The sequence below is a fragment of the Oncorhynchus mykiss genome, chromosome 7, assembly GCF_013265735.2.
Source record: "Oncorhynchus mykiss isolate Arlee chromosome 7, USDA_OmykA_1.1, whole genome shotgun sequence".
NCBI lineage: Eukaryota > Metazoa > Chordata > Actinopteri > Salmoniformes > Salmonidae > Oncorhynchus > Oncorhynchus mykiss.
Window position 1 is genome coordinate 82,640,847 of NC_048571.1, and position 21,449 is coordinate 82,662,295.

Here is a 21,449-nt window from a genome sequence, read left to right on the forward strand (position 1 = left end):
CTGTGCACAACTCACTGCAACTTGACCTGTGATTGGGTAAAGCTACATTCAGAAACCTCTCTGCGTTTTCTGTGCAAACAAACAATGTAATGGAAATAACATCTTGATTATGTCATCCAGCCTGGATGTTACCCATTTTCCACACTGATCATGTTTAAATACTGTATGTATCTAATACTTCTGTATTGTTTGATCCTGTATTGTTTCAATGGTCTCTTAACTAAAGTCTCATTTTAGCTGAGTGCTGAGTGGTGGGTATCCTCATATCACTCCCCTGAGGAAGACATTAGCAGGCAGCCATCTTTGATGATTGTGCAATGCTGTGTGGTTTGGGGTGTGCATCTGAAATGGCCCGTTATTCCCTATAAATCCCCCCCTCCCCCCACACACAGGCGCTCTGATCCAAATAAGTGGACTAGGGAATAGGGGGCAATTTTGGACACACACCTCAAACCACAGCACCATTCATCAAAGACTGCCCACCCTACAGTCTGCTCTCAGAGTGCAGCTGCAGGGACTCAGACTCGGTATCGCGTTCCCCACAGCTCTCACTCCCTAGGGATGATAGATTCTCCTTGGGTCTGTGTGTATTAGAATATAAATATCTAGCTACTGTCGTGTCTTTGGCTATGCCGGATTAAGTGATATGACATGCTATTCTATAAAATCCTTTTCTCCGTAATTAATATTACCTGATTGAGCTAATCATGTAAATGTAATTAACTAGAGAGTCGGGGCACCACAAAATAATATTTATAGAGCTGTTATCTTCCGAATAAACTCTTAAAGACCTAGTAATATTTTACATCATTAGCAGTCAATATTAATCGTCACCTTAATTCAGTCTCATCTGAAAGTTGTAAATTCTTGGTTATCTTCACGAACCCTGGCTAACAAGTTGAATCAGCAATACAAAATTGGGTTTAAATATTTATTTACTAAATACCCAACTAATCACACAGAATTACATATACACAGAATTAATCAACTTGATTACAAATTACGTTATAAAGGAAAACGTCCCTAGCGGACGGAACGGATATGACAGCTGGTTACACAAAAGAAAGGGGGCTGGGTTTGAGTGAAAGAGCGGAAAGACTGAGGAACAAAGGGAGAAGCTGTGCTATCGTAAATACAGTATCTTATGCATTCTAAATTACCACCCATTTGGAAAAGGAAAATGCAATAAATATTTACTCTGAGCTGCGCTTCGATAGGTTGGTGGTAGATGGAAGGCCGTGTTGCCAATCCGAGTCCTTTGTCCTTTGAAGAATGTCTCTGGTGGTCAATTGCATGCGTTGTAGTAACGTTGTTGTGTGATAGACAGGATACATTGTCTGTTCTTTCCTAGCCTGCGTTTGCAGCTGCTGTTGCTAACTCAACGACTAGGGGGATTCACTTCTGTTGTGAATAAGAGTTCAAAGTTCATACCATTCGCAACCAAAGCTCACGCTGAGGTTGGCTTAGTTCTGTAGTTGACATGTTAGTCCTTTTAACGCAGAGGCTGCAGACCTCACGTACTTGGAACAGGAGGTTACATTTTTGTCAAGGGCTTATATAGTGGAGGGCGAAAAGGAGTGTGTTTCATAGTTTACAACCTATGTCTCTTCACGTGGGCGGGCCACTGAGTCGGGCCTAATTCCCTCATGAAAACCCAATTCTCACATTTTAGAAGCTAAAATCACATTTCATCCCATCACGAATAATTTCATATTCAAACATTTAAATTGAACAACAATTCCATGTGAATCCGATAACTCTGATGTGTAGACTTTCCACTGTAGAGTTTATGTCATCCTATCATTGATGAGAATGTATCAGATGACAACCGAACTGACATCATATTCATTAAGTACCACCGCATATGTTCAATTGGTCAGATTAACAGAATATAGTTCATTTCCCCCACCTTCTGATGTTCCCAGAATCTCTATGTTAACCAAGGGTTGTGCAAATGTAACATCCGTAGGGTAGAGAGAGGAAAAAGGGGGGAAGAGGTATTTATGACTGTCATAAACCTACCCCCAGGCCAACGTTATGACACTACCTTAGAGGACTTGAAACTACACTTGGATACTATAGCTAGCTTACCCAAGAGCGTCAGTTCAACTTCAAACTAGCTATCTGATAAAAGAATATATATAAAAAACATATATATATATATATATATATATATATATTTATTTATTTATTTATTTATTTTTTTGGTTTTTATTTTATTTAACTAGGCAAGTCAGTTAAGAACAAATTCTTATTAACAATGATGGCCTACACTGGCCAAACCCAGGCGATGTTGGGCCAATTGTGTGCCGCCCTATGGGCTGTTACTTCTTGCACTTATAGCACAGGAGGTTGGTGCCACCTTAATTGGGGGGAACGGATGAGTGGAATGGTTTCAAATACAACAGACACGTGTTTGATGCCATTCCATTCGTTCCAAACATTATTGTCAGCTGTCCTCCCTTCATTAGCCTCCACTGACCTAGAGCAAAGAGAAAAAACAGCTGTTCTTTTGAACAATTTTTTACTTTTAAACAAATTGGCAATAGGCTTTAAGAACGCGTATAGGAAAGGACATTCAACAAGCACGACGCTTACACAAATGACTGATGATTGATAAATTGATGATGAAAATATTGTGGTAGCCTTTTTGTTAGACTTCAGTTCGGCTTTTGACATTATTGATCATAGTCTGCTGCTGGAAAAACGTGTTCTGGCTTTACATCCTTACAGCTTTACCTGTCCAACAGAACACAGCGGGTGTTCTTTAATGGAAGCCTCTCCAACATTATCCAGGTAGAATCAGGAATTCCCCAGGGTTAGCTGTCTACTGTTACATGTTACTGGCTTTGAGTAATGTCTATGTATGCGGATGACTCAACACGTCAGCTACTACAGTGACGGAAATGTGTGGCAAGGAATAAGTTAGCCCTAAATATTTCAAAAACTAAAAGCATTGTATTTGGGACAAATCATTCACTAAACCCTAAACCTCAACAAAATATTGTAATAAATAATGTGAAAATTGAGCAAGTTGAGATGAACTAAACTGCTTTGGAGTAACCCTGCATTGTAAACATGTTGATGCAAAAACATGTTGATGCAACAGTAGCTAAGATGGGGAGAGGTCTGTCCATAATAGAGTGCTGATCGGCCTACTAAACAACAAGGCAGGTCCTACAGGCCCTAGTTTCTTCCTTCTTAACAACACTATCAACAAGGCAGGTCCTACAGGCCCTAGTTTCTACCTTCTAAACAACACTGTCAACAAGGCAGGTCCTACAGGCCCTAATTTCTACCTTCTTAACAACACTATCAACAAGGCAGGTCCTACAGGCCCTAGTTTCTACCTTCTTAACAACACTATCAACAAGGCAGGTCCTACAGGCCCTAGTCTCTACCTTCTTAACAACACTATCAACAAGGCAGGTACTACAGGCCCTAGTTTCTACCTTCTTAACAACACTATCAACAAGGCAGGTCCTACAGGCCCTAGTTTCTACCTTCTTAACAACACTATCAACAAGGCAGGTCCTACAGGCCCTAGTTTCTACCTTCTTAACAACACTATCAACAAGGCAGGTACTACAGGCCCTAGTTTCTACCTTCTTAACAACACTATCAACAAGGCAGGTCCTACAGGCCCTAGTTTCTACCTTCTTAACAACACTATCAACAAGGCAGGTCCTACAGGCCCTAGTTTTTACCTTCTTAACAACACTATCAACAAGACAGGTCCTACAGGCCCTAGTTTCTACCTTCTTACAACACTATCAACAAGGCAGGTCCTACAGGCCCTAGTTTCTACCTTCTTAACAACACTATCAACAAGGCAGGTCCTACAGGCCCTAGTTTCTACCTTCTTAACAACACTATCAACAAGGCAGGTCCTACAGGCCCTAGTTTCTACCTTCTTAACAACACTATCAACAAGGCAGGTCCTACATGCCCTAGTTTCTACCTTCTTAACAACACTATCAACAAGGCAGGTCCTACAGGCCCTAGTTTCTACCTTCTTAACAACACTATCAACAAGGCAGGTCCTACAGGCCCTAGTTTCTACCTTCTTAACAACACTATCAACAAGACAGGTCCTACAGGCCCTAGTTTCTACCTTCTTACAACACTATCAACAAGGCAGGTCCTACAGGCCCTAGTTTCTACCTTCTTAACAACACTATCAACAAGACAGGTCCTACAGGCCCTAGTTTCTACCTTCTTACAACACTATCAACAAGGCAGGTACTACAGGCCCTAGTTTCTACCTTCTTAACAACACTATCAACAAGGCAGGTCCTACAGGCCCTAGTTTCTACCTTCTTAACAACACTATCAACAAGGCAGGTCCTACAGGCCCTAGTTTCTACCTTCTTAACAACACTATCAACAAGGCAGGTACTACAGGCCCTAGTTTCTACCTTCTTAACAACACTATCAACAAGGCAGGTCCTACAGGCCCTAGTTTCTACCTTCTTAACAACACTATCAACAAGGCAGGTCCTACAGGCCCTAGTTTTTACCTTCTTAACAACACTATCAACAAGACAGGTCCTACAGGCCCTAGTTTCTACCTTCTTACAACACTATCAACAAGGCAGGTCCTACAGGCCCTAGTTTCTACCTTCTTAACAACACTATCAACAAGGCAGGTCCTACAGGCCCTAGTTTCTACCTTCTTAACAACACTATCAACAAGGCAGGTCCTACAGGCCCTAGTTTCTACCTTCTTAACAACACTATCAACAAGGCAGGTCCTACATGCCCTAGTTTCTACCTTCTTAACAACACTATCAACAAGGCAGGTCCTACAGGCCCTAGTTTCTACCTTCTTAACAACACTATCAACAAGGCAGGTCCTACAGGCCCTAGTTTCTACCTTCTTAACAACACTATCAACAAGACAGGTCCTACAGGCCCTAGTTTCTACCTTCTTACAACACTATCAACAAGGCAGGTCCTACAGGCCCTAGTTTCTACCTTCTTAACAGCACTATCAACAAGGCAGGTCCTACAGGCCCTAGTTTCTACCTTCTTAACAACACTATCAACAAGGCAGGTCCTACAGGCCCTAGTTTCTACCTTCTTAACAGCACTATCAACAAGGCAGGTCCTACAGGCCCTAGCGTTGTCACACCTGGACTACTGTTCAGTGGTGTGGTCAGGTGCCACAAAGATAGACCTCTAAAAATTGCAATTGGCTCAGAACTGGGCAGCACAGCTGGCCCTTAAATGAATTTTCTCTCAAGAGACAACATGCAATTTATCCTACTGTGATTAATGGTACCCCGTGGAGCACGCAAACGTAGCATGGTAGCTTGGATGATTCAAGTTTCTCCTGGAGAATAAATAAATAGGATATAACAGATAGTCTAGCTGTTGGTGTGCAGATTAATAGATAAACTAATAGCTTGCTGTTGGTGTGTAGATTAATAACTACTCATTTGGTGACATTTATATTGTGCTGATGGTTTGTCCTTACTGGACCCAACAGACGGTATCTGGTGTGTAAAGATAGTACCTCATGGGTGTGGTCATGGGTGTGGTCATGGGTGTGGTCATGGGTGTGGTCGTGGGTGTCGTCATGGGTGTGGTTATGGGTGTCGTCATGGGTGTGGTCATGGGTGTCGTCATGGGTGTGGTCATGGGTGTCGTCGTGGGTGTCGTCATGGGTGTGGTCATGGGTGTGGTCATGGGTGTCGTCATGGGTGTGGTCTTACTTTAGATGGGCTGTCTTTGCTTTCTGTGAGTCACGAGGAGACGCAGCATGCGGCCCAGCCGACACAATATTAACAAGAAAACAAGAAGAAATATGCTGTGATCGTTGGAGCCGAGCTTCCTACCCCCCTCTGAGTCAGACTGTTGCATGCAGAGTGTGTGTGTGTGTGTGTGTGTGTGTGTGTGTGTGTGTGTTTCAGACATTACATATAGTATTTGCATATAAAACGTATACATTTGGCCTTATGATTTTTTTTTTTGTGTATTGAATAATTTGTTGTAATCAAAAAGCTGAGTATATAATGTATAATAATATACTGTTTTCCTTAGGTGGACTCCGTCTTTATTTTGCCATGCATTTGTTTATGATACTGTCAGTCCTGTGGCCCAGTTAACAGTGTCTCTGTTTGCCATCTCAGTGAGAAATTTATGGTGAGACTGAACAAGAACGAAGGTCCCAAGAACACAGACAAGGTTGATCGTTTGTGTGCTCTGTTCACGGTAAGCTGTCCATACAAACAAACAAACGCACACACACACACACACACACACACACACACACGCAGTAAGCTGTCCATACAAACACACACACATACAAACACACACACAAACAAACACACACGCACACACACATGCAGTAACCTGTACATACAAACACACACACACATGTGCAGTAACCTGTACATAAAAACACACACATGAACACACACACGCGGTAACCTGTACATACAAACAAACACACACATTTTTATGATCATCAAACAATCGTTCACATAATGGTAATGGGGTTTATCATCTCTGACATCACTTAGTAATATGTTAACCTCTTTCTGTTTATCATCTCTGACACCACTAACTAATATGTTAACCTCTTTCTTTTTATCATCTCTGACATCACTAATTAATATGTTAACCTCTTTCTGTTTATCATCTCTGACATCACTAACTAATATGTTAACCTCTTTATTTTTATCATCTCTGACATCACTAAGTAACATGTTAACCTCTCCTTTATCATCTCTGACATCACTAAGTAATATGTTAACCTCTCCTCTATCATCTCTGACATCACTAAGTAATATGTTAACCTCTCCTTTATCATCTCTGACATCACTTAGTAATATGTTAACTTCTCCTCTATCATCTCTGACATCACTAAGTAATATGTTAACCTCTCCTTTATCATCTCTGACATCACTAAGTAATATGTTAACTTCTCCTTTATCATCTCTGACATCACTAAGTAATATGTTAACCTCTCCTTTATCATCTCTGACATCACTAAGTAATATGTTAACCTCTCCTTTATCATCTCTGACATCACTAAGTAATATGTTAACTTCTCCTTTATCATCTCTGACATCACTAAGTAATATGTTAACCTCTCCTTTATCATCTCTGACATCACTAAGTAATATGTTAACCTCTCCTTTATCATCTCTGACATCACTTAGTAATATGTTAACCTCTCCTTTATCATCTCTGACATCACTAAGTAATATGTTAACCTCTCCTTTATCATCTCTGACATCACTAAGTAATATGTTAACCTCTCCTTTATCATCTCTGACATCACTAAGTAATATGTTAACTTCTCCTTTATCATCTCTGACATCACTAAGTAATATGTTAACCTCTCCTTTATCATCTCTGACATCACTAAGTAATATGTTAACCTCTCCTCTATCATCTCTGACATCACTAAGTAATATGTTAACCTCTCCTTTATCATCTCTGACATCACTAAGTAATATGTTAACCTCTCCTTTATCATCTCTGACATCACTTAGTAATATGTTAACTTCTCCTCTATCATCTCTGACACCACTAAGTAATATGTTAACTTCTCCTTTATCATCTCTGACATCACTTAGTAATATGTTAACCTCTTTCTGTTTATCATCTCTGACATCACTAAGTAATATGTTAACCTCTCCTCTATCATCTCTGACACCACTAAGTAATATGTTAACTTCTCCTTTATCATCTCTGACATCACTTAGTAATATGTTAACCTCTTTCTGTTTATCATCTCTGACATCACTAAGTAATATGTTAACCTCTCCTCTATCATCTCTGACACCACTAAGTAATATGTTAACTTCTCCTTTATCATCTCTGACATCACTAAGTAATATGTTAACCTCTCCTCTATCATCTCTGACACCACTAAGTAATATGTTAACTTCTCCTTTATCTTCTCTGACATCACTTAATAATATGTTAACCTCTTTCTGTTTATCATCTCTGACATCACTAAGTAATATGTTAACCTCTCCTCTATCATCTCTGACACCACTAAGTAATATGTTAACTTCTCCTTTATCATCTCTGACATCACTAAGTAATATGTTAACCTCTCCTCTATCATCTCTGACACCACTAAGTAATATGTTAACCTCTCCTCTATCATCTCTGACACCACTAAGTAATATGTTAACCTCTTTCTGTTTATCATCTCTGACATCACAAAGTAATGTTTTACCCTCTCCTCTATCATCTCTGACACCACTAAGTAATATGTTAACTTCTCCTTTATCATCTCTGACACCACTAAGTAATATGTTAACCTCTCCTTTATCATCTCTGACATCACTAAGTAATATGTTAACCTCTCCTCTATCATCTCTGACATCACTAAGTAATATGTTAACCTCTCCTTTATCATCTCTGACATCACTAAGTAATATGTTAACCTCTCCTCTATCATCTCTGACATCACTTAGTAATATGTTAACCTCTCCTCTATCATCTCTGACATCACTAAGTAATATGTTAACCTCTCCTTTATCATCTCTGACATCACTTAGTAATATGTTAACCTCTCCTTTATCATCTCTGACATCACTTAGTAATATGTTAACCTCTCCTTTATCATCTCTGACATCACTAAGTAATATGTTAACCTCTCCTTTATCATCTCTGACATCACTTAGTAATATGTTAACCTCTTTCTGTTTATCATCTCTGACATCACTAAGTAATATGTTAACCTCTCCTCTATCATCTCTGACACCACTAAGTAATATGTTAACTTCTCCTTTATCATCTCTGACATCACTTAGTAATATGTTAACCTCTTTCTGTTTATCATCTCTGACATCACTAAGTAATATGTTAACCTCTCCTCTATCATCTCTGACACCACTAAGTAATATGTTAACCTCTTTCTGTTTATCATCTCTGACATCACAAAGTAATGTTTTACCCTCTCCTCTATCATCTCTGACACCACTAAGTAATATGTTAACTTCTCCTTTATCATCTCTGACATCACTAAGTAATATGTTAACCTCTCCTCTATCATCTCTGACATCACTAAGTAATATGTTAACCTCTTTCTGTTTATCATCTCTGACATCACAAAGTAATGTTTTACCCTCTCCTCTATCATCTCTGACACCACTAAGTAATATGTTAACTTCTCCTTTATCATCTCTGACATCACTAAGTAATATGTTAACCTCTCCTTTATCATCTCTGACATCACTAAGTAATATGTTAACCTCTTTCTGTTTATCATCTCTGACATCACTAAGTAATATGTTAACCTCTCCTCTATCATCTCTGACACCACTAAGTAATATGTTAACCTCTCCTTTATCATCTCTGACATCACTAAGTAATATGTTAACCTCTCCTCTATCATCTCTGACACCACTAAGTAATATGTTAACTTCTCCTTTATCATCTCTGACATCACTAAGTAATATGTTAACCTCTCCTCTATCATCTCTGACACCACTAAGTAATATGTTAACCTCTCCTCTATCATCTCTGACACCACTAAGTAATATGTTAATCTCTTTCTGTTTATCATCTCTGACATCACAAAGTAATGTTTTACCCTCTCCTCTATCATCTCTGACACCACTAAGTAATATGTTAACTTCTCCTTTATCATCTCTGACACCACTAAGTAATATGTTAACCTCTCCTTTATCATCTCTGACATCACTAAGTAATATGTTAACCTCTCCTCTATCATCTCTGACATCACTAAGTAATATGTTAACCTCTCCTTTATCATCTCTGACATCACTAAGTAATATGTTAACCTCTCCTCTATCATCTCTGACATCACTTAGTAATATGTTAACCTCTCCTCTATCATCTCTGACATCACTAAGTAATATGTTAACCTCTCCTTTATCATCTCTGACATCACTTAGTAATATGTTAACCTCTCCTTTATCATCTCTGACATCACTTAGTAATATGTTAACCTCTCCTTTATCATCTCTGACATCACTAAGTAATATGTTAACCTCTCCTTTATCATCTCTGACATCACTTAGTAATATGTTAACCTCTTTCTGTTTATCATCTCTGACATCACTAAGTAATATGTTAACCTCTCCTCTATCATCTCTGACACCACTAAGTAATATGTTAACCTCTTTCTGTTTATCATCTCTGACATCACAAAGTAATGTTTTACCCTCTCCTCTATCATCTCTGACACCACTAAGTAATATGTTAACTTCTCCTTTATCATCTCTGACATCACTAAGTAATATGTTAACCTCTCCTCTATCATCTCTGACATCACTAAGTAATATGTTAACCTCTTTCTGTTTATCATCTCTGACATCACAAAGTAATGTTTTACCCTCTCCTCTATCATCTCTGACACCACTAAGTAATATGTTAACTTCTCCTTTATCATCTCTGACATCACTAAGTAATATGTTAACCTCTCCTTTATCATCTCTGACATCACTAAGTAATATGTTAACCTCTTTCTGTTTATCATCTCTGACATCACTAAGTAATATGTTAACCTCTCCTCTATCATCTCTGACATCACTAAGTAATATGTTAACCTCTTTCTGTTTATCATCTCTGACACCACTAAGTAATATGTTAACCTCTCCTTTATCATCTCTGACATCACTAAGTAATATGTTAACCTCTCCTCTATCATCTCTGACACCACTAAGTAATATGTTAACTTCTCCTTTATCATCTCTGACATCACTAAGTAATATGTTAACCTCTCCTTTATCATCTCTGACATCACTAAGTAATATGTTAACCTCTCCTCTATCATCTCTGACACCACTAAGTAATATGTTAACTTCTCCTTTATCATCTCTGACATCACTAAGTAATATGTTAACCTCTCCTCTATCATCTCTGACATCACTAAGTAATATGTTAACCTCTCCTTTATCATCTCTGACATCACTGAGTAATGTTTTACCCTCTTTACTCTGCAGGATTTAAGTAATAAGGACATGAAGCGGGACCTGTATATTGTTTCACAAGTCATCAGAACCGGTAAGCTACTCTTTCTCAGATGTTCAATCGGCGTGTCCCAAATGGCACCATATTCCCAATGTAGTGCATACATTTTGAGCCCCATGGGTCAAAAGTAGTGCACGTTATACTGTAAGGAACAAGGTGCCATTTTGGGACACAGTAATAATCTAATTTGGTCTCCGTGAAGCAGAACACAGAGACAGTAAAGCAGTATGCTGTTTGTGTTTCTTAATTTGAGGAAATGAGCTTGGGTCACCTGCTGTGTCCCCAGCATCTCAAGTGTGTGTATCTCTGCATGCACTTTGTCATCTCTCTGGCTGGCTCTAAAGGCTCTTTTTCTCCCTCTATCATATGTTTTCTAGTCCTACATCTACCTTTAAATTCAATGTTTTATACAAAGCATTCGGAGTTCCACTGATTCTCTTCCTCTGTTAATTAAGTTTTTAAAAAACTGCAGTATCTTAGTACAGTTCTTCCTCTAGCTGATTGTTTTACAGATCTACAGATGCCGAATCATAATTTGACCCAGTTTCTTACAGCAGAAGAATTATCCTGCAACAACAGGAAATGTGAATTATTATCTGGATTATAATTAATGGATGTAGTTTTGTGAGGGTTGCTATATTTTTTGTTAGGGCAAATCAATTCTGAAATTTCTAAATGGAAATTACAAACTTCAGAAGCTTTTTTAATAGTGCTGAACGATTAGTGTTTTTTGAGGTCGGTTTGGTTACGGTTCGATTATTTAAAAAAATGATTAAGGTTTTCAATTTTTGTTTTTTACATTAAATGCACTTTGCATTATTTGGGTTGAATGCTGTAGCTACGCAGACTAAAACAATACAAGTCCCACAATGGTAGTGACTGTCCATTACTGCTCATCACTTATTAGACATCATTTATTCACATTACTTTAACAAAATATTTCAGTTGTTGTTGATATTACATGTGTTTGATTTATTGGGGTCTGACACATAAGGAACAGACATTTAAAAACATGAACGTGTAGTGTGTCCATCTATCAGTCACACGTGTCAGTACACACAACCAGTAGGTCACGTGTCAGTACACACAACCAGTAGGTCACACGTCAGTACATACACACAACCAGTAGGTCACATGTCAGTACACACAACCAGTAGGTCACATGTCAGTACAGTACACACAACCAGTAGGTCACATATCAGTACACACAACCAGTAGGTCACGTGTCAGTACACACAACCAGTAGGTCACATGTCAGTACACACAACCAGTAGGTCACGTGTCAGTACACACAACCAGTAGGTCACGTGTCAGTACACACAACCAGTAGGTCACATGTCAGTACACACAACCAGTAGGTCACGTGTCAGTACACACAACCAGTAGGTCACGTGTCAGTACACACAACCAGTAGGTCACGTGTCAGTACACACAACCAGTAGGTCACATGTCAGTACACACAACCAGTAGGTCACGTGTCAGTACACACAACCAGTAGGTCACATGTCAGTACACACAACCAGTAGGTCACATGTCAGTACAGTACACACAACCAGTAGGTCACGTGTCAGTACACACAACCAGTAGGTCACATGTCAGTACATCCAACCAGTAGGTCACGTGTCAGTACACACAACCAGTAGGTCACATGTCAGTACATACAACCAGTAGGTCACGTGTCAGTACACACAACCAGTAGGTCACATGTCAGTACACACAACCAGTAGGTCACGTGTCAGTACACACAACCAGTAGGTCACGTGTCAGTACACACAACCAGTAGGTCACATGTCAGTACATACAACCAGTAGGTCACGTGTCAGTACACACAACCAGTAGGTCACATGTCAGTACATACAACCAGTAGGTCACGTGTCAGTACACACAACCAGTAGGTCACGTGTCAGTACACACAACCAGTAGGTCACGTGTCAGTACACACAACCAGTAGGTCACATGTCAGTACACACAACCAGTAGGTCACATGTCAGTACAGTACACACAACCAGTAGGTCACATGTCAGTACAGTACACACAACCAGTAGGTCACATGTCAGTACACACAACCAGTAGGTCACATGTCAGTACATAAACACAACCAGTAGGTCACATGTCAGTACAGTACACACAACCAGTAGGTCACATGTCAGTACAGTACACACAACCAGTAGGTCACATGTCAGTACAGTACACACAACCAGTAGGTCACATGTCAGTACACACAACCAGTAGGTCACATGTCAGTACATACACACAGCAAGTAGGTCACATGTCAGTACAGTACACACAACCAGTAGGTCAAATGTCAGTACAGTACACACAACCAGTAGGTCACATGTCAGTACAGTACACACAACCAGTAGGTCACATATCAGTACACACAACCAGTAGGTCACGTCAGTACATACACACAACCAGTAGGTCACATTTCAGTACATAAACACAACAAGTAGGTCACATGTCAGTACATACACACAACAAGTAGGTCACATGTCAGTACATACACACAACAAGTAGGTCACATGTCAGTACATACACACAACCAGTAGGTTACATGTCAGTACACACAACCAGTAGGTCATATGTCAGTACATACAACCAGTAGGTCACATGGGGGAAAGGCGTTGTGCTCTGAGGTGTTGCGTTATTTATTTTTATATAAGATGGAAGGGAGTTCCATGCACTCATGGCTCTGTATAATACTGTAAGGTTCCTTGAATTTGTTCTGGACCTGGTGGGACTGTGAAAAGACCCCTGTTGGCATGTCTGGTGGGGTAAGTGTGTGTATCAGCGCTGTGTGTAAGTTGACTATGCAAAAACGTTGATTTTCCAGCACATTAATATTTCTTATAAAAACAAGAACTGACGCAGTCAGTTTTTCCTCATCTCTTAACAAGAGAGACTGCCATGCATGGTATTAATATTAGCCCTCTGATTGCAATGAAGAGCAAGACGTGCAGCTCTGTTCTGAGTCAGCTGCAGCTTAACTAGGTCCTTCTTTGCAGCGCTTGACCATATGACTGGACAATAATCAAGTTTAGACAAAACTGCAGCCTGCAGGATTTTCTTTTTAGGTGTGTGGTGTCAAAAAAGCAGAGCATCTTTTTATTACGGACAGACCTCTCCCCATCTTTACAACCATTGGATCTATACAGTGCCTTGGAAAGTATTCAGACCCCTTTTCCACATTTTGTTACGTTAAAGCTTTATTCTAAAATGGATAAAAAAAAAATCCTCAGCAATCTACACACAATAACCCATAATGACAAAGCAAAAACAGAGTTTGCCAAAAGGCACCTAAAGACTCTCAGACCATGAGAAACAAAATTCTCTGGTCTGATGAACCCAAGATTGAACCTTTGACTACCAAGTATTACGTCTGGAGGATACCTGGCACCATCCCTACGGTGAAGCGTGGTGGTGGCAGCATCATGCTGTGGGGACGTTTTTCAGCGGAAGGGACTGGGAGACTAGTCAGGATTGAGGCACAGATGAACAGCGCAAAGTACAGAGAGATCCTTGATGAAAACCTGCTCCAGAGTGCTCAGACTGTGGCAAAGGTTCTCCTTCCAACAGGATAACGACACTAAGCACACAGCCAAGACAGCGTGGGAGTGGCTTTGGGACAAGTCTCTGAATGTCCTTGAGTGGCCCAGCCAGAGTCTGGACTTTAACCCTATCGAAAATCCCTGGAGAGACCTGAAAATAGCTGTGCAGCAACTCTCCCATCCAACCTGACAGAGCTTCAGAGGATATGCAAAGAAGAATGGGAGAAACTCTCCAAATACAGGTGTGCCAAACTTGTAGCGTCATACTCAAGAAGACTCGAGGCTGTAATCGCTGAAAGAGGTGCTTCGACAAATGACTGTAATATTTGATTATTATTGTCATTATGGGGTATTGTGTGTAGATTGATGAGGACAAAAAATAAACAATTTTATAAATTTCAGAACAAGGCTGTAACCTAACAAAATGTAGAAAAACGTCAAGGTGTCTGAATACTTTCTGAATGCACTGTATGTTTAGACTATGACAGTTTACAGTCTAAGGTAACACCAAGTAATTTAGTCTCCTCAACAGCCATTCATTAACATATTCAGCTGAAGTCTATAACTTAGGGAATCATTTGTGCAAAATTCAATGCTCTTAGTTTTAGAGAAGTTCAGGACCAGTGTATTACTGGCCACCCATTCCAAAACAGACTGCAACTCTTTGTTAAGGGTTTTAATTGACTTCCTTAGCTGTGGTTGCTGGTGCATATATGGTTGAATCATCAGCATACATGGACACACATGATTTGTTTAATGCCATCGTAATGTCATTGTGAAAAATGTGAAAATAGTAGAGGGCCTAGAGAGCTTCCCTGCGGTACATCAAACTTTACATGTTTGACATTAGAGAAGCTTCCATTAAAGAAAACCCTCTCTCAGTTCTATTAGATAGATACTGTAGCTCTGAATCCATGATATGGCAGAGGTTGAAAAGCCATAACACATGCGTTTTCTCAATAACAATTTATGGTCAATAATATCACTGAAATCTAACAGTACAGCTCCCACGATCTTCTTATTATCAATTTCTTTCAACCAATCATCAGTCATTTGTGTCAGTGCAGTACATTGGCTGATAGGTCTGCTGTTAGAACGAGTAAATACCTTTTCTTTAAATATATGACAGATAGGAGTGGCTATATAGTCAGCTACAATCCTCAGTAACTTTCCATCTATGTTGTCAATGCCAGGTTTGTCTTTATTGATAGATAACAATAATTTTTCCAACTCTCCCACACTAACTTTATCAAATTCAAATTTACAATGCTTTTCTTTTCATATTTTTTTTTATTTTTATGCATGAGTATGATGGCTAACATTCATTGTTCATTGTTGGAATTTCCTGCCTAAGTTTGCCCACTTTGCCAATGAAGTAATCCTCAAAATAATTGGTCACATCAAATGGTTTTGTGATGAATAAGCCATCTGATTCGATGAAAGATTTGTCTTTGAATTTTGTCTTTCTGCCCATAATTTCATTTAAAATACTCCAAAGCTTTTTTTTTTCCGTCATTCTTTATATCATTGATCTTGGCTTCATAATACAGTTTCTTCTTCTTTGTGTTGAGTTTAGTCTCATCATTTCTCCATTTGCAGTAAGTCAGATGTGCAGCCAGACTTATTAGCCAGTCCTTTGATGATGTTATTCTTTAATTCCAAGTCATCATCTCATCTCTACAGATCATCTCTATAGAGCTGCTGCCTATGCTGTCTGACAGAATCACTATTTTAGTAGTTCTTCAATGTAAATAAGACATCATTTTATGACAGCTGAATACCAATATCAAGACACAGATCGTGTATTTTCAGGTAGAGATACATCTGCTTTTTATCCCTCTTTATCGTGGATTTAAAAAAAATATATAAAATGGAATTCAAATAATTGAACCGACTTCAGACAATTGGTTTAATTCGGGTTAATTGCTACTTTTTAAACATCACTACAAGTTTTACATTTCCTGCTGTAAAGGAAAACAAGTTTTTTTTTGCTACTGTCTGCTCAGATCCAGGTGACATTTAGGCTATGACAGACAGACAGACAGACAGACAGACAGACAGACAGACAGACAGACAGACAGACAGACAGACAGACAGACAGACAGACAGACAGACAGACAGACAGACAGACAGACAGACAAAACACACACACACACAGGCAGACTAACTGCGGTGACCACAGAGCAGTTGTTGCCACTGCTGTGTGTTCTGTGTTCCCCTTCACACCTTCAGACAGGACTATTAATGGTGTACACACACCTTCAGACAGGACTATCCATGGTATACACACACGAATAGGCATAGTTATGTTTGTTTGTCTAGCTACATTGTTTCATAGCTAGCATATTCACACAGGGTTGTTTACATGTGAGTGTATCATTGTCATGGTATGGTATGATGTGATTGTGATAAGGTCTCTCTCTCTCTCTCTCTCTCTCTCTGTGTGTGTGTGTGTGTGTGTGTGTGTGTGTGTGTGTGTGTGTGTGTGTGTGTGTGTGTGTGTGTGTGTATGTGTGTGAATGTGTGTGTGTGTGTATGTGTGTGTGTGTGTGTGTGTGTGTGTGTGTGTGTGCAGGTCGGATGCTGCTGAATGACTCTAAGAAGGGTCCTCCTCACGTCCAGTACAGAAGGCCGTACGGCTGTGCGGTTCTGGCCATGAGTGATGTACTACAGACCATCTCAGAACTAAAGGAGGAGAAGGACTTTGTTCTCAAAGTCTACACGTGAGTAGCATACACACACATACTTGCACACACATGAACATACATTATGCATACACACACATACTTGCACACACATGAACATACATTATGCATACACACACACACACACATTCGGACACACACACACATACACACATTCGGACACACACACATACATTCAGACACACATACACACACATTCGGACACACACACAAACACATTCAGACACACACACACATTCAGACACACACACACATTCGGACACACACACAAACACATTCAGACACACACACACACACACACATTCGGACACGCACACACACATTGCGCATGCTGTATATATATCTATATAGCCAGTATTGTCTTTTTAAACAGACTCCAGTCACATCCGGATAGCCAGTCCACCATTAGACTCAGACATATTAGAATAGGAAACAAACCCTTGTAATACTGAGTGCCGACGCAATATTCCCCATCAGCAATGAACAACTAATGATGAACTCCTTCTGGCCATAGAGAATAGAGAAATCTACGTATTAACATTGTAAAATGATTATGCCCTATGTTAAACCAAAATGGTTGCATTTGTAAGGCTTTTGTCTTTGGAAAAATACAATCACAACAGAAATGGTTATGTCTTGCTCTGTTGGGCTCATTAGGCCCTTATGTTTTCCCCCATCACACAGTCTTAATGTGTTTACTATGGAAAGGAAGCAGAAGTTGAATGCTGATCGAGTCAGAATTGAAGAAACACTACTTGCTGTTAATGTTTCATTCTCCTTACTAATTTTCCACAAGTGAAATTTAACTCGACTGTTAAGCGTTAAGGTTATGTTAGCACTCTGTAATAAATGTTGATATACATATATATATATGTGTCCAACCGCCTCGATTCCGTTTTATGTATTTATATTTTAAAATATATATTTTTTTATACATCAAATCAAATCAAATTTATTTATATAGCCCTTCGTACATCAGCTGATATCTCAAAGTGCTGTACAGAAACCCAGCCTAAAACCCCAAACAGCAAGCAATGCAGGTGTAGAAGCACGGTGGCAAGGAAAAACTCCCTAGAAAGGCCAAAACCTAGGAAGAAACCTAGAGAGGAATCAGGCTATGTGGGGTGGCCAGTCCTCTTCTGGCTGTGCCGGGTGGAGATTATAACAGAACATGGCCAAGATGTTCAAATGTTAATAAATGACCAGCACGGTCCAATATTGGATAACGGTTTTAGACTCAGACCCAGAAAATGGTATATAATACATTGCAGTTGAGGAACAATGAGCATTCTGCTTTGAAAGTTGATAAACTTGTAAACCACACTTTTGAGAAAATAGCCCTTGAATGTTTTGGTACACCTACACGAGAGCTCTTCTTTGTCTACACCCTTGATGGCTGATGTTATATCTTTTGAAAACAGTGCGGTAGAAAGGACTATCAACACATACCGAGCAGCTCACGTTTATAGACAGAAGCATGCTACATGACAGACCAATCCAAAACTCATCTCCCAGCATGTCCAGTCCATCCATTATCTTAGCCAATCATGGCTAGCGGGAAGTTTCCTGACTTTTTCCATGGCTAAACCAACTGGGCTCGTAATTTACGGATAAAATACAATTTTGTCCTTAAGGTACATGAAAGTTCATATGTCCTGAAGGCATTTCTGCTAAAAAAAAAACGCATTACGCTCAAATGCCTCTCCTGTGAAGGAGTGACATGCAACATACGCCTAGCTAATAGATACAATTGTTTGATCTGTTGATTGAGGTATTGATTGATTTAATAATTGATTGATTTAACTCTAATTTAAGAAGAGATGTTCAAAACATTTTTCTACTGTATTTTTTTAACTACAGTTGAAGTTGGAAGTTTACATACACCTTAGCCAAATACATTTTTTTAAAACTCTGTTTTTCCCAATTCCTGACATTTAATCCTAGTAGAATTTCCCTGTTTTAGGTCAGTTTTGATCACCACTTTTATTTTAAGAATGTGAAATGTCAGAATAATAGTAGAGAATGTCACGGCTGTTGAAAAAACTGGACCAAGGTGCAGCGTGGTGAACGTACATGTTCCTTTATTTCATATGACGCCGACAAAAACAATAAACCATCCAAAACAACCGTGAAGCTAAAGGCTATAGTGCCAACAAACAAAGACAACTTCCCACACAGAAAGGAAGGAAAAGGGCTACCTAAGTATGGTTCCCAATCAGAGACAACGATAGACAGCTGTCCCTGATTGAGAACCATACCCGGCCAAAACATAGAAACACTAAATCATAGAAAACGAAACCTAGAATGCCCAACCCAAATCACACCCAAACCAAATAGAGACATAAAAAGGATCTCTAAAGTTAGGGCGTGACAGAGAGAGTGATTTATTTCAGCTTTTATTTCTTTCATCACATTCCCAGTGGGTCAGAAGTTTACATTCACTCAATTAGTATTTACTAGCATTGCTTTTAAATTGTTTAACTTGGGTCAAACGTTTGGGGTAGCCTTCCACAAGCTTCCCACAATAAGTTGGGTGAATTTTGGCCCATTCCTCCTGACACAGCTGGAGTAACTGAGTCAGGTTTGTAGGCCTCCTTGCTCGCACACGCTTTTTCAGTTCTGCCCACAAATAGGATTGAGGTCAGGGCTTTGTGATGGCCACTCCAATACATTGACTTTGTTGTCCTTAAGCCATTTTGACACAACTTTTGAAGTATGCTTGGTGTCATTGTCCATTTGGAAGACCCATTTGCGAACAAACTTTAACTTCCTGACCAATGTCTTGAGATGTTGCTTCAATATATCCACATCATTTTCCTGCCTCATGATGTCATCTATTTTGTAAAGTGCACCAGTCCCTCCTGCAGCAAAGCATCCCCACAACATGATGCTGCCACCCCCGTGCTTCACGGTTGGGATGTTATTCTTCGGCTTGCAAGCCTCCCCCTTTTTCCTCTAAACATCACGATGGTCATTATGGCTAAACAGTTCTGTTTTCGCTTCATCAGACTAGAGGACATTTCTCCAAAAAGTACAAATTTTGTCCCCATGTGCAGTTGCAAGCAGCCTTTCAGGTTATATCGATATTGGACTCGTTTTACTGCTGTTATGGATTATTTTGTACCTGTTTCCTCCAGCATCTTCACAAGGTCCTTTGCTGTTGTTCTGGGATTGATTTGCACTTTTCTCACCAAAGTACGTTCATCTCAAGGAGACAGAATGCGTCTCCTTCCTGAGTGATTTGACGGCTGTGTGGTCCCATGGTGTTTATATTTGTGTACTATTGTTCGTACAGATGAACGTGGTATCTTCAGGCGTTTGGAAATTGCTCCCAAGGATGAACCAGACTTGTGGAGGTCAACAATTTTTTTTCAGAGGTCTGGGGTGATTTCTTTTGATTTTCCTATGATGTCAAGCAAAGAAGCACTGAGTTTGAAGATAGGCCTTCAAATACATCCACAGGTACACCTCCAATCGACTCAAATGATGTCAATAAGCCTATCAGAAGCTTGTAAATCCATGACATAATTTTCTGGATTTTACAAGCTGTTTAAAACCTCATTGGGATAGGCATGTCGCTAGCAGGACACCTCGACAACGTCCGGTGGAATTGCAGAGAGCCAAATTCAAATTAAATTACTTTTGTCACGTTCATCGTAATGATGAGACCAAGGCACAGAGTGATAAGAATACATTCTTCTTTAATTAACGATAAACACTTAAACAAACTAACAAAACTAACAAAACGAACGTGAAGCTATGATAAACCGAGTGCTGACGTGCAGCTACACATAGACAATAACCTACAAAACCAAAATGGAAAATGGCAACCTAAATAGGATCCCCAATCAGAGACAACGCTGTCTCCGGTTGGGAACCAATTCAGGCCACCATAGACCTACATATACCTAGACATACCGAAACCCCATAGAATTACAAAAACCCTAGACAAGACAAAAACACACATACCACCCTCGTCACACCCTGACCTAACCAAAATAATATAGAAAACAATGATAACTAAAGTCAGGGAGTGACAACTTTCATAAAATCACAAGTGCAATACATCAAAATTTAGCTTAAAGGATTTCAAAAAAGCTTTACGGTGAAAGTAAACCATGTGATTATCTCAGGACAGCAACCCGCATACCAACACATGAAAAACATATTTAAACCAGGCAGGTGCGACACGAAAGTCAGAAATAGCTCTATAAAAATGCCTTACCTTTGA

General features: G+C 39.6%; 1 protein-coding gene across 7 annotated transcripts in view; it reads left to right on the forward strand.

The window, feature by feature from the left end:
* The window catches only part of dock3 (dedicator of cytokinesis 3), a 410,366-nt gene that overhangs the window by 286,447 nt on the left and 102,470 nt on the right, over positions 1–21,449 (forward strand). For all 7 annotated transcript variants that reach the window (XM_036984224.1, XM_036984227.1, XM_036984223.1 and 4 more), the window contains exons 10-12: positions 6,135–6,216; positions 10,938–10,998; positions 17,089–17,236. In XM_036984224.1, the coding sequence (XP_036840119.1) occupies positions 6,135–6,216; positions 10,938–10,998; positions 17,089–17,236 (291 nt within the window). The remainder of the gene's footprint in view (positions 1–6,134; positions 6,217–10,937; positions 10,999–17,088; positions 17,237–21,449) is intronic.